Genomic DNA, 15,000 nt, shown 5'->3' on the forward strand with positions numbered 1-15,000 from the left:
TACAGATTAATATTTTGAAAAGCTCTGTTTTGCGTATCCCCCCCTCCCCCTTTTCACTGTCACCTGTCTATGTGCATCAATCATGTTTTATCTATACGTCATTCGTGTTTTATTTATGCGTCAATCATGTTCTTTTAATGCTGATATGGAGACCCCTCGACAGGCCTTCCAGCCTCTGGGGAATCCAGAAAATGTATGAATGAATCGCAAACATGAAGTGCGAGTTGATAAGGGTTTCCGTCCGTCGACTCAGCCTCATCGACTGGCCAGTGAACTTCTCGACTCAGTCTTTTCACATGAGTGGTCTAAGCAACATGACAGTGCACCTCACTCGTGTCCACCAGAGCCGGTTTCCGGTTAAGTACGGCTACTGCATGTACATGTAAAGTCACATGACGTGCACCATGGAAACATACATATCTTGTGACTGTACGTCATGTATAATGTATTTCCAAACAGGTCACAAGCGACCCGGTGTTCTTTTTTTCCAAATGGGTCCAAATACCCCTTAACCGGGTCGCTGACCCGGCCCTGGAGCAGACACAGTTTAAAATTAGTATTTTAATTCATGGACTCAGATGGAGAGCGAAGGATACATTTATGGAAAAGAAAAAAGGACGAAGGAACTACAAGTTATGCTATACAAATGTCCACTAACACCACCAGTTGCCAAACAGTCAGCTCATGAAATAATATTGCACGACAGTGACTGACAGTACTAATGTTTTACAAACTAACTGGCTTTCCCCTCCTATGTTATCACATCACCTAGAACCTTCCAAGTTGGAAGGCTGTTGGAGTGCGCATCCAGTATGTGCTAGAGCTGTCAACCAGTTAGTTGTAGAACGTCAGTACCGTCCGTCAGTGTTTTGAAAATGTTATCGCATGAGCTGATTGTTTAGTACCCAGTAACTGGTGGTGTTAGTGGACGTTATAGCGTAACTTGTAGTTCCTTGGTCCTTTTTTTCTCTTTTTCATACAATTATTAATTTACTGTCTGTTACACAGGGCTGCGTTCCACTAACACAAACCCCATCATACCGGTATCGAAGCCATGCAACATCTGAATACTCTCTTACTAATCAAATCGCCAATTCATTTCACCAGGATGTCAACACCTACATGACTGTACATGCAAAGTGTGCACCGTATAAGAAGAGCTTAGGGTCTGTTTGAAATGCGCAAATGTTCGGTTAATGTAGGAGTTAACCGTTGTTAACAGTCACGCACCATTGCTTCGCCGTTGGCCTTTATAACGGGTTGCATAACCCTCCTTACGTGTGTGCACGATCTTGCTCTCTCTACACACTGCTGTGTATCATAGACATCACATGCCCACGCTCTGCGCATGCGCAGATTTCCTGTGCGCACAACAGAGCTTGCTGTCTTTCCAGTTTCCTTGCCTGAAGTCAGCTTTCAAATTCTGACCCACCCTCCTCATCCCATTTCTTCCTCTTACACTCCACTCCGTATATTTTGAAACACATGGATGCGGGCACTTCTCCGTAACTGGCCTCTCGCGCACTACTACTAAACTCGCATGGGTCATAAACCGCTCCTGCTCAACGCAGGCCGACCCACCAACTCGCATGGGTCACAAACCGCTCCTGCTCAGCGCAGGCCGAACCACTTGGTCATATACAGCTCCTGCCCTCGGTAGGCCGACCACACGATTCGTTAACGCGCACTCAATTGAGGCCAGCCACTCTGCCCGACATTCCCATTCTTCCAAACTCACTCTCGTGTCTTTTGGGGTGTCGCGTCCTGCACGCGTGCGTGTCTACTCTATACTCTAGCATGGGGAGTAGAATGTTAAGTAAAAATAACAGAATACTAAAATACAAAACTCGAACCACTTACGTCCACACAAGACCCCAAAAGAGTATCCAAGTCTCTCAGTGTAACCAAAGTATACGTTACCACCGTAACGCGTAGCCAACACCTGTCCTTCAGCGAGAATGTAATGCGTACCGGGGAGCATGAGATATGTCAGATGTTCCCTGAGAGCCGCGTTGTACGTGAACGCCGCGTACAGCTGGTGTGCAGATAATTGCTCGTGCCCGATGAGGTCGCAGGCTTCGCTTGCAAACCTGTAGCTTTGCACGGTTCTGGCGTACAGTCTGGCCAGGGAGAACGAGCCAGGCGTTTGAGGAGAGGCGGTTGTTCTTGTGAGCCACCTTCCTACATGTAGAAAGGGGTTATAAGCAACAACACAGCACAAGGGGCACAGTCGAGATTGTGCTGGAGTGAAAACCATGGAGTAGTAATATACCGGTAGTGAAAACCAGGGAGTAGTAATATACCGGTAGTGAAAACCAGGGAGTAGTAATATACCGGTAGTGAAAACCAGGGAGTTGTAATACCGGTAGTGAAAACCAGGGAGCAGTAATATACCGGCAGTGAGAACCAGGGAGTTGTAATATACCGGTAGTGAGAACCAACAGGCAGCTTGACAAAGACCCCGCAATCAGATACCGTGGCATACAGGCACACACACACACACACACACACACACACACACACACACACACACACACATACACACACATGCACGCACACACACACACACACACACACACTCACACACACACAGCGCACATACACATACACACACACACACACACACACACACACACACACACACACACACACACACACACACACACACAAACACATACACACACACCGTCGCTCTCTTATCTTGCAACCTTTTTCCGTTGCTCTCAAAGCTGAAGAATGAACAACTATGCTAAATGACTGTGCCTTTCGTGCAGTACACGTAGAGGCCATAATTGAGTGTCCAGATTCGAAACAACTTTGTCTCTATCATTAGTTTGGGGACATATTTAAACAGTGAAGCAATTTGTTTAACGACTTTCTTGTCATCCAGCAGACGACTGTGCAAAAATCTTAGCCAAAAATACATTATGGTGAAAAAGGAGAAGGACAAAATGCTACGAGTGATGACTAACTGTCCACCAACGTAACCAGATCTTATATACCGTCAGCGAGTGCGACAAATTGGCACAAGTTCTGACTGTATAAGATCTGGTTACGTTGGTGTACAGTTGGTCAGAGCTCGCAACATTTTGTCCTTCTCCTTTTTCACCATAATTTAAAAATTGGCTCACCCTCCGAGTTCAAAAATACATTGTCATGCATTAAATCTGCTGACAGAACTGTTTCATCCTTTGTGGACTGTGATGCGTTTACATACAATGTGTAGTTATGGCGGTGTGGAGAACATTATCAGGCATTTGTATTCGCTTTCGTATAACCTTCTACATGATTTTAATCTCATGTTATACATTATTAACTGGTTTGAGGGAAAGAGACAAACGGGAAAAGTCTGAAGAAAAAATTGACTGTCACCATACATTATTGTTTCATTTACTCTTCTGAATGCTCTTCATCATTTTGTCGGCACTACATTGTAGGTCTCCGGACCTGGTGAGAAGGCAGAAATGCCTGTTGAATTGGTAAAGTAAAGATCAAATAAACAACAAACAACAACAAGGCTACGCATTTCTTAGAACATGCCTAGCTGTACACAACATCCACATAAATATGCTTGCGAGAGTTGGTCTCTCCTGTTTCGCAAAATAGTAATACATGACCTCTCGTTTTAGCGACCACCCGTTCGTTTTTCCATGCACGGACAGTTCTACGCAGACACTGTAAGACCTGATTCTAAAGACCACCTGGCTTTAACAACCGCTTTTCCTGGCATCGTGGGGTGGTCGCTTAAACCAGGTTTTACTGTACATGCAGGTGCCCTTTTGGGAGTGTGGGTGGAGAGGGGAAATCCCTTGACAACACAGTACATCCACCCTCTCAACTACACATTCCCGACTCTGCGCAACGGCCCGCAGGCCACCTTTTCGGATTGGGACGCTCATTTGGCAACGGCGTGAGAGCTTGTAACCCAGAGTATGCAACCCCCAGTGGGCTGCTGTCACGGCACACGTCTTGGATAACACAGTTCTAGCTGTGCAGTGCGTACTAGCATGATTCAAGCAGGCCTGATACACTATATACATATGCATCCACTATGATGCAATTGAGGAAGTTGGCCGTGAAGAATACCCACGCCGAAAGGTCAGAAGCGGCACACGCTGTGTTGAAAGTTCTCTTGGTAGAGGGATTCTCTGCGCGTCGCTTGTTTTGGGGTAAACCAGAGCATTTGTCTCTCTCGCTCCTAGCGATGACTCTCAGGGATTTTGTTTCCCGTTCGACCCTCTTAGAAGTTGCGCATTGTAATGTTGAGGCAACAAGCTAAAATAATTATTACATCAAAAGCAAACAGAATGATTACAAGCAAGTGTGACATTTTCTCACCCCAACAAGCGGCGTAATATCTCGGCTGATGCAACGACGTATCATTTGCTATCCACAGAGGATTCTGACCATTCGAGTAGTACTTGCCCGGTGACGACCAATACCCATACCTGTGGACGGTACCCTCTCGCGCGTATTTCCGGACGAGACCTAAATTCCTGGCGAAAGGCCTGTTTCTGCACTGCTGCTGCTGCGGCGTCCCGGTCGTCAGCGCCGAGAAGTTCATCACATGAAACCCTCTCTCATGGCACCTACTGTTTGCGATACTAAATGACCAAGGTTCTGCCCAAGAATAACCATTTGGAGCGTCCCTGTTCAGAAACCATGTGGAGAATCCATAATTGGTGGGGCAGTTCGAGATTTCACCTGCCAATTGTACGGGGGAAAGAAACGAAGTAAAAAACACACACGTACACATAGTAAACATGCGCAAAGCGCACACACATGCACATACACACACATACACACACACACACACACACACACACACACACACACACATGTATCCACGCACCCAAACACAAGCGCCTCGGCTCCGTACATACACATTTCAATTGAAAATGCGTGTGCACACGGACACTCATACCACACACGCGAGCGCGCGCACACACACACACACACAGACACACACACACACACGTTGATGCCATCATAATTTTTTAGAGTTCTCAGTTTTTTTTTATACTATTATAGCAGCACCACCGGCCAGCGTTGCCTGGCCGAATGTGGCATGCGGGTGCCGGTGAAGCAAGTACGTGAACAGCACACGTGCTCAGCACGTGGTGGTGGCCAGACCGCTGAAGTCCTGGTGAGGGAGGTTCTTCATCGTTGGAAGGAGAAGGAGGGACGTCTGTTACGCCTTCGGGAGGCTGGTCAGGGTTGTCCATCACCTGGTGGCGGATGAAGCGGCTCAAAAAATTCATAAACTTACGAACAAAAGTGCGATGCGCTCTTCACTGCAGATCAGATGCAGAGTGCAGTCAGTGCAGATCTTTTGTATCCTTTTGTTGCAGATGTTTCTATTTGCAGAGAACGGTACACGTGGTCCGCAGCGCTTGTGCGGCTGCTAGTGCTACCTATGGCCTAGGCTAGGTGGCTACATGATTCGCACGCTTCGCGTGCTCAGTGCTTCTGCGCGCGGCTGCTACTGCTACTCGTACTGATCGTGTCTGCTACCACCTACACTGTTCGCACGCTTCGCGTGCTCAGCACGTGGTGGTGGCTACACGATTCGCACGCTTCGCGTGCTCAGTGCTTCTGTGGCTAGGGATGGCTGCTTCCTCCGCTAGCTACACGATTCGCACGCTTCGTTCGCACGCTTCGCGTGCTCAGTACAGTGCTTCTGCGGCCGCTAGCTACACTGTGCTACACTGTTCGCACGCTTCGCGTGCTCAGGACACAAACACACATGTCACAGGTGCCTCTTCTTTATAAGGAGCGTGACACACACACACACACAGACACACGTCACAGGTGCCTCTTCTTTATAACTAACTAGCAGCACCCCAGGCCAGCGTTGCCTGGCCGAATGTGGCATGCGGGTGAAGCAAGTACATGAACAGCACACGTGAACAGCACACGTGCTCAGCACGTGGTTGTGGCCAGACCGCTGAAGTCCTGGTGAGGGAGGTTCTTCATGGTTGGAAGGAGAAGGAGGGACGTCTGTTACGCCTTCGGGAGGCTGGTCAGGGTTGTCCATCACCTGGTGGCGGATGAAGCGGCTCAAAAAATTCATAAACTTACGAACAAAAGTGCGATGCGCTCTTCACTGCAGATCAGATGCAGAGTGCAGTCAGTGCAGATCTTTTGTATCCTTTTGTTGCAGATGTTTCTATTTGCAGAGAACGGTTCACGTGGTCCGCAGCGCTTGTGCGGCTGCTAGTGCTACCTATGGCCTAGGCTAGGTGGCTACATGATTCGCACGCTTCGCGTGCTCAGTGCTTCTGCGCGCGGCTGCTACTGCTACTCGTACTGATCGTGTCTGCTACCACCTACACTGTTCGCACGCTTCGCGTGCTCAGCACGTGGTGGTGGCTACACGATTCGAACGCTTCGCGTGCTCAGTGCTTCTGTGGCTGCTTCCGCTAGCTACACGATTTGCACGCTTCGCGTGCTCAGTGCTTCTGCGGCCGCTAGCTACACTGTGCTACACTGTTCGCACGCTTCGCGTGCTCAGGGCAGCGCTGCTCTGCAGCGCTTCAGCGTGACACAAACACAGACGTCACAGGTGCCTCTTCTTTATAAGGAGCGTGACACACACACACACACACACACACACGTCACAGGTGCCTCTTCTTTATAAGTAAAGATGCTGCGTTTCAGTTTCTTCGTGTATGTAGGGATAGCGTCATCTCGCACAGACGCCACCGAGGACTGAAGCCTGAAGCCTGTGAAGGAAAGTATCCAGCTATGGGGTGCTTGATCACCGGCCCAGATTGTCCCGTGAACGCACCCATAGTGCTGAGTATGGTGTCTGTCCTTAGTTGCTTTTTCGTTTAGACTCGTTTGATCGCTGGAAATCGGGCTGGGAACATGCAAAGGGAACACTACACAGGGGCGTCGCACACGGTACGGTCACTGCGGTATTGACCGTACCACTTTTTGATCCAAGTACCGCGTGAGTCAATAAAATGCACTGATTTGGGCTCTAAATTTCCAAAAATTGCGGCTCAGCCACCCTTCCCCACGAGTAAATTGTACTTCAGATGGCTGACCGTACCACACTAAAATACCTTCCGACTCCCCTGCTACACTGCGTGATGTGAGTTCTAGCCGCCGGCGGACCCTATGGAAAGCACTTCAGGTGTGCTAGTGTTACGATGACGTCGCATGACGTCGCTATTATACTGCTCGTGCATGCATGCCTGTGTACATGTAGACACACTAGCGCTGATTGCAGCACACGAACTTTTTGCTTTGCTCTCGTTTGTTCACACTTGACACTCTCGTAATAATTCTTACACAAGAGAGCAAAATTTACTCTTGGCAGAACGCAAAGCACCAAACAGCTCACGGCAGGCCAGTAAGGAATATGAAAACAAGCCTCACGCTTACTTCTACTCATCAACTTCCTGCATCCGTCCCCTGCATACGAGCCTTTGCAGACGCACCTCCCTTCTCTGAGGAACCCCTGATAGCAAACCTCTGCAGGCAGATGGAAGGAGGCACATGTTATTAGTTGACAGCATATTACAAGGCAGAGGACGCATGTGACCAGGATTGCACCCTGGATCAAACAATGCTAACATAGCAAGAGTGCAAGGAAATCGATCAGGGAATACCCCCTGTGATTTCGATCACGTACAGCACCGCCGGAAGCAGTTTTCAATTGGTCCGGGCGCACCGTAGTCTTTCATACTTTGTGTACACATGTACTTCAAGCAGTATGACGGGGATGTACGTCCCTCCTCAGCGTTGGTAGCTACAAAGTTGGTGCGGTGTTAACCTGACCAACGGAACCGGTTCCGGCGGGCCTGAGTTGGAGGTTCATTTTTCGTTTGCGCGACCCATGGTTACGAATAGAGGAACTGTGCGCCACTGCACCTAGTCAATACTTCAGTAGTTGGTCAGAAAGTGCTACAACACGCACCCACAAACTGACCGCGTACTCGTACCCAGACATAACTCCGGTCTGGCACCTATGTTGCAGCTTCAAAACAAGTGCGAAAGCGCTCACCAACAGTCTACCAACTCACTCACAGACTTCATTGAAGCAGTTTACACATGAGAGAGGCTAAGATGCACGTTGTTTCCGACGTGACGCGCAATTTCACGTCAGATTTGGCGTGAAACTCCAAATTTCGACGCGAGCTGCAGGTCACTCGCTTTGTTTTTCGACGCGCGAGCCAGATACTGCGAGCTGAACTTTCGCGTCACGTCAGAAATAACGTGCATCTTAACCTCTCTATCAGGATACCCATCTTATCCTCTCTATCAGGATACCCATCTTAACCTCTCTATCAGGATACCCATCTTAACCTCTCTATCAGGATACCCATCTTAACCTCTCTATCAGGATACCCATCTTAACCTCTCTATCAGGATGCCCATCTTAACCTCTCTATCAGGATACCCATCTTAACCTCTCTATCAGGATACCCATCTTAACCTCTCTATCAGGATACCTCGACGTAAACACTTTCCACGCTGATGTTGGGCCATGGCGGAAAATTTGGTGAAACGTTGAGGACGTATGCGGCAAAGATACCGTGCATTCTGAGTGCTTGTGTTGAGGTATCCTAGCGAGCAATCTTCCAACTCTGGTCTAGAAAGTGTGCACGGTAAGACCGGAAAGTCGAATGAGTCACAAAGTCGAACGTTTTAACGATCGATTTTTTCGTTATTTGAAGAAACTTTATCGTGAACCCGGTTTGAGATGCCTGTGTAAAGATGCGCATACATCGATGCATGTTCTTTCTGCTGTACAAACATTGTTAAACTTTCTAAACGTTATGACGACAAAATTACAAAACGTTAAACCTTTTAGTCGTCAAACCCGTTGGTCGTTAGACTTTTCGGTTTTACGGTATGAACTATGAAGTGAAATATCCGTGTGAAAAGGGAGCTTCCGTAGGGCATCGGGCAGATCGGGCGGATTCTTGACTCTCCGGAAAGCTACATGCACTTCAGTGTCTGGTACTACAGACTGTCATATACATTGTTAGAAGCCTGTTTTGAATATAAACCTGATTTTCAATACTAGGCTGCGTTCGTTTTTAGCTACCTGGTAGAGTAGAGTAGAGTCACTCTACCGATTGAGGTAGATGGTAGAGGCAAGTGTACGAACGCTGTTCTACCTGATTTAGTAGTTTATACGATGTGTACGTGAAATGTTCCTTATTTTTGGATGGAGTTGTGTACAAATCCTTGATCTTGCTGGAAATCCCGTAGCTCTACCAAGTTCTACCAGATTCTACCAACTTTTTCCTGGTAGAGCCAGTAGAGGAAAGTAGAATCTACCCTTTTGAGTAGATTTTTTTTCAAAAACCGAACACCTCTATCGAAAGAAGTATTTTCTACCCAAACCTGTAGATCAAAACGAACGCCCCCCCCCCCCCCCCCCCCCCAGTATACACTTTCGACAAAGTACTCTTAGAGCCTTCTGAAGTTTCTTGCATCAAACTTCTTCATGTCAAAATCCTTCATGAAAATCACTATAATTATATCAGCATAATTATTCTTATCTCTCACTCTTTGGAGACAAAAACAGCTACAGTGAAACGTGGCTAAGACGACCGCTCAAGGGACCTTCAAAATGTGGTCTCTGCTTCCAGGTGGTTTCCTTATCCAGGGTCCTTTTGACTGCAAATAGCATCCCTTGGTCCTGGTTTCTGTGGTCTTCTGGGGCAGGTGGTCGCCTTATCCGAGTGATCGCCTTGACAGGTTTTATTGTATAACACTCGGTAGCAGCACACACTTTTAAGGTTCTTCAACAACTTTGTTTTCATGAGTAAACGTGTTTGCCTTCCATTCAGGTGATACACGGGCAAAATCAAACGAGAGCAAGAACAATGAATAATGCACAGTAAACAAGGTGATAAAACAGCGCGAAGAAGAGGAGCCTTAAACAACAATGATTAATGCGTGGCTGAAGTTTGTGCTTTTATCATGTGTTATGTCTCTCCCTTCTCTCTGTCTCCATGTCTCTCTCTCTGTCTCTCTCTGTCTCCATCTCTCTTTCTATCTCTCTGTCTATCTCTCTATCTTTATCTCTATCTCTTTATCTCTCTCTATCTCTCTCCCTCTCGCTCTCTCTCTCTCTCTCTCTCTCTCTCTATCTCTCTCTCTCTCTCTCGCTCTCTCTCTCTCTCTCTATCTATCTATCTATCTATCTCTCTCACTCTCTCCCCCCCCCCGTCCCCCTCGCTGGCTCACTCTCTCTTGACTCGCTGGCTCGCTCTCTCCTACTTTGAAATCCGCTTCCATGGCATTTGACACCACTGTCCCTTTGGCCTTGTGAAGTAAAACAAAAATCAACTACAACAAATTTATACTTACGTACGCACAGCACTCCGTTTTTCAAACCAGGGTCGCTGAAGATTTCCATGATTATTTCCCTCGATGTTGGGCTTTTGAAGTTTGCGACTACAAACCTTTTGCCACCCATAAGCCAATAGTTACTATTCCTGTAGAGGTCCTTGAACACTGGATAATACATAGCCTCCCATTCCCGAGGGTATGCATCATTTTCTGCCATCATGCGCAGGCCGCGGAATGCGCATGATTGCTTTGCAGCCGGATACGTGACAGCAAGTCCATTGTAAGGTGTTGAGAATGTGTATATTCCGTACTGACGAGATTTCCAACCCACTGTTGGACAGAGAAAACAAGACCGGGAAAGAATAGTATGTTAACACGATATCACTCTCAATTATTCGATTTTTTGTCGTAAACGGAAACCATGGAAAGAGGTGGGGTACAAGTTATGCGTAATAGAGCCGGGCGATGAATACAACAATTAAACTCTGATGGAGAGCCAAGGATAAAAATTCAAAAAGGAGAGGACCAAACGTTTACAAGTTGTCCGTTGAATGTCAGTACCACATCAGCCAGTCTTGTGCTAATTGTTGCACATTAATTTTTGACTCAACAGTATCCTGCTTATGATCTTTAGTGTCGGACAAAACGGACAACTTGTAAACTTATGGTTCTCTCTTTTTCTCGATTAAAACTATGTGTGCACTCATATCACAATCTGACATAGCAACAATTTTAAAGATTCCAGAACGCTTTCTTGTCACAATTGTAAATGGAATTCGGGTCTAAAGTGATTGATGAAACTTTTGAAGAAAGCTAGTAACAAAAATACTTAAAATAGTACCAACTTCGGAAAATAGATTGCACTGGTAATAAAAACTGTACAGGTAAGAAATGATAGGAAAATCAGCAACAATGTACATTTACATGCATATGTAGGTGTGTGTGTGTGTGTGAGTACGAATTTACTGGAAGAGTGCAAATGCGGTGACACTTTCTTTCTTTTTGTTTACAAAGATGGGGAACACGAATACGAATGTAGACTACTTCTCGAACTTTGAACTGCTGGAAAAACTACTTGCGGAACAAACAATGCTGAAGCACGGACCTTTCACGACACACTTGGGTAGACAGCAGATGTGATTTAACTGTCGACGTGTTCTTCTTCTCAGCGCCTGCGCCGCCACTAGGTCTCTGACCACCACTGTCCTTGTCACCATCATCGTTATCATCCTCTTACACGTATCTTTCTGCCTTTGCCACTAAGGTTTGCTTTATGTTCGACTCTCTTTCACCATTACGGATGTACCGGTATCAATTTTTTGCTTTCCGGTAAATTTCCGTTTGGACTTTGGCCGGCCTGTCAGTCAGAGCTACGTATCCAGTGGTCGTTGCTTCCAATCACCCTCTGTGGATCAAGGCGTTCGGATTCGGGGCAATACGCTGTGGCACAGACACGTCGTTTCGAGCGCACACTTGACATTCTACAGTATGTGCCTTCACTGAGGAGAGTTTTATACTCGAAGCAGCTGTACGAAGGAATTCAGTGCCAGCGGATGTGCCACTTTGCTGGTGGTGTGCTGTGGCAACGTGTCGAGGTCGGCTGGAGAGCGCAGTTGTGGTGTGGTGGCTGATGTTGATGTTTTGAAATATTTTATTCTCACGATGGCCTGTGGCCAATAAGAGAAATTTGTTGGTTTTCTTGTGCTTTTATTTCTCACAAGGAGACGACTTACAAGAGGAGAGGGCAGAACGAGAATGAGGAGGGGGCAAAAACAGGCACGGAAGGGAGATAGAATGGAGAGGATAATGTAGTATAGATTATGAAGCAGGGGTAGATCCAGATCTTTGGCACAGTACAAAAAGCGGCTTAGGCAACTTGGCGAATAAGGAGGTCTTGCGAGCACAGTGCATCACGCAACTGCTTATTCTCTCCAATGGATTGAAGTTCGGCCGAGAGACTGTTCCGCAATACGCTTCCCACAAACTGGATTGACGATCGGCTATAAGGGCTTCTGAGGAAGGGTATTTGCAGGAGATTGAAGGAATGACCATGGGTTATGCTTCGGTTAGGCGGGCGTGCAGCATTAGTTAGAATAAAGAAATTGTCAAAAGGAGGACATGTAGCAGACTGGATACAGCGATGGACGAATACGAATAGTTTTAGCCTATAATATATGTGAACAAGAGGAAGAATGCGTGTCTGTGGAAGCAAAGGAGCGGTAGGGGTAGCAGTTGGTGCCAGCAAAATAGACCGGACCCCTGCCTTGGCCATACGCTCCAGACGGCCAAGTGCATGCTGAGAAAGAGCTGGATAGAAGGCATTGCTGGCATAGCAGAGTGTGGACTGAATCATGCCAATGTGCCAAGTGCGGCGGGCATTCACTGTCAAGCCATGTCCATGCCGCCGTAGCTTACCGATTGCTGGTCGGGCTTTCTGCGCGAGGTGATCGACATGTACCTCCCAAGACATATCGTCATCCACTTGAACTCCAAGGTAGTACTTCACACAATGTACAACTTGTAGAACGTCCTGACCACACTGTACTGGATGGTGCATGTCTTGCAGACCACGGGGTTTTATGAACATAACGTGTGTCCTCGTGGTGTTTAGAAGTAGACCTAGATCACCCAACCAGCCAGAAACACTAGTGAGTCCATTAGTCAGAGATGAGCATATGGCTTGTGACTCGAGGCCTCCAGGACAATGTCATCAGCGAACTCTTGGTGAACTATGCTACTAGGAAGGATTTCATTGAGTTGACGAGGGTACAATATGAAGAGAAGTGGACCAAGCACACTACCCTGGGGAGCACCTCGGGAACAAGGTACTGGTTTGGACAATGTGCTTCCGATACAAACTGGCTGATAAGAACCACACAGGTAGTTCATGAATCATTCCAAGGCGTTACCAGATAGGCCAGCAGAATACAGTTCGGACCATAACTGATCATGGCGTACGCGGTCAAATGCCTTTGACATATCCACGGGGGCAATGCCAGTTACTTTGTGATCAGATCGGTTCTTGAGCCAGCGATTAGAAGCAAGAGTGAGAGCATCCTCCGTTGAGTGATGTTTTCCATATGAATATTGTGTACTAGGGATAGCTCGGCAGGTATGAAGGTAAGCCGTAAGTTGCTGTTTGATGATTTTCCCCAGCAATCGTGAAACTATGGGCAACAGGGACACTGGTCTATAATTACCACAGACAGTTGGATCGCCTCCTTTAAAGAGGGGACTGATGTGAGAAAGCTTGAACATTGATGGAACACACCCAGTGGCTAGTGATCTGTTGAAAATCCAAGTCAATGTAGGCGCCAGTTCATGTGCACAATCACCCAGCACAATGCCTGGGATTGCATCACTACCTGTTGCTTTATGGAGGTTCACACTTTCTAGGAGCTTGCAGACATCACGAATAGTGACGGGCTGGAAACGCATGAAGGCGTCTGGCGTATGTGGGCCCTCGGGAACCATTAACTGTGATGGCCTACTTACATCGTGAACAATGTCCCCAAAGAATTCACTCACTTCCTCAACTGACAACTTTGGTTGCTGTCTAGGCGCACGCCTACTGGTGACGGTGTTCATGACTTGCCACAGCGAAAGATGGTACTGTTTGTCACGGCAGCACTCAAATGTTACTCCAATAATTGTGACCTGCGCTCCACTATTATCAGTATCTTCAGCACCTGATACTTCCTCACTTTCAGCTACAGTGGAGAAAGCATAGGCGAGTTTGGTAGTCCAGGGAGTTGCTGGGAATGTATGCTTCCCTGATGCCATGGTGAATCCATCTTTGTCAGTGCCAGGTGACTGATGAGGTGCCTTCCCTCCGCCACTGAAAAATCTGTTGCCCTCCTGCATTGGCGTCCTGGTCTCACTGCGTTCCTGATGCAGTGTCTGTGAAAGCATGTCAGTGGTTTGACAGGATTGCACTTCGCCTTGAACTGCAGGCTGTCCAGCAGCTCCATCTGTAGTCATCTCCGAGTCAGCAGTTGAACTATCATGAACCAGTACTTGATGCTCAGGGTCCACGACCTGACCTGTACTCGACCTTAAACCAGCCTTATAAATGCTAGAGTACAGCGTGGAGTTTCCCGCAGATACAGAGTTGTTGTTGTGCTGCGTGCAGTCCTTCGCGAGGTGTGTACGGGAGCCACACTTGAAGCACATGGGAACTTGGCCCCTGTGCCGAACGAGAAGTTTTTGACCGGAGCCAGACAGCACCATTGTAGACGCCTGACGGTACGGTGGACTTGGGTAGATTAAAAAAAAGAAATGACGGTCCGCCATAAACGAAATGTAGCAAAGTAGAAACCTAGCAAGACATCATGTTCCTAACAATAGCTTACCAGAACACATCACATAGCTCTCGAAACCGGGTGCTTGCTCAACTCCCTCGTCACCATGTGCCGTGGAGAATCGATAGGGAGAACCCTTTACTCCACTGTTTGCCCAGTAGTTCAGATAATGCTCATAATACTTGTATCTCTTTAGCGCACTTTTCAGCACAGTGGATACGCATGCTGTCAAGCCGAGTGAGGTGTCCTTGAAGGCAGCATAGTCTAGCAGATCAAATCCCATTTCTCGACACGTTTTTCGAGCCTCGACATCACTCTGTGCTAAAAGGCCCGAAAATAACCAGGTAGACTTGATCCCCGTGGTACTGCTGCACGTTGTCAC

General features: G+C 47.3%; 1 protein-coding gene across 1 annotated transcript in view; it reads right to left on the reverse strand.

Moving 5' to 3' along the window:
- Positions 1–15,000, reverse strand: part of LOC135828637 (uncharacterized) — a 28,767-nt gene that overhangs the window by 1,758 nt on the left and 12,009 nt on the right. Inside the window, exons 3-7 of the mRNA XM_065341055.1 lie at positions 14,670–15,000; positions 10,336–10,647; positions 7,393–7,482; positions 4,339–4,704; positions 1,861–2,181 (exon numbers count right to left, since the gene is read on the reverse strand). The exon at positions 14,670–15,000 is cut by the window's right edge and continues 5 nt beyond it. Of these exons, the coding sequence (XP_065197127.1) occupies positions 1,861–2,181; positions 4,339–4,704; positions 7,393–7,482; positions 10,336–10,647; positions 14,670–15,000 (1,420 nt within the window). The remainder of the gene's footprint in view (positions 1–1,860; positions 2,182–4,338; positions 4,705–7,392; positions 7,483–10,335; positions 10,648–14,669) is intronic.

The sequence above is a fragment of the Sycon ciliatum genome, chromosome 12 (assembly GCF_964019385.1).
Source record: "Sycon ciliatum chromosome 12, ocSycCili1.1, whole genome shotgun sequence".
Taxonomy (NCBI): domain Eukaryota; kingdom Metazoa; phylum Porifera; class Calcarea; order Leucosolenida; family Sycettidae; genus Sycon; species Sycon ciliatum.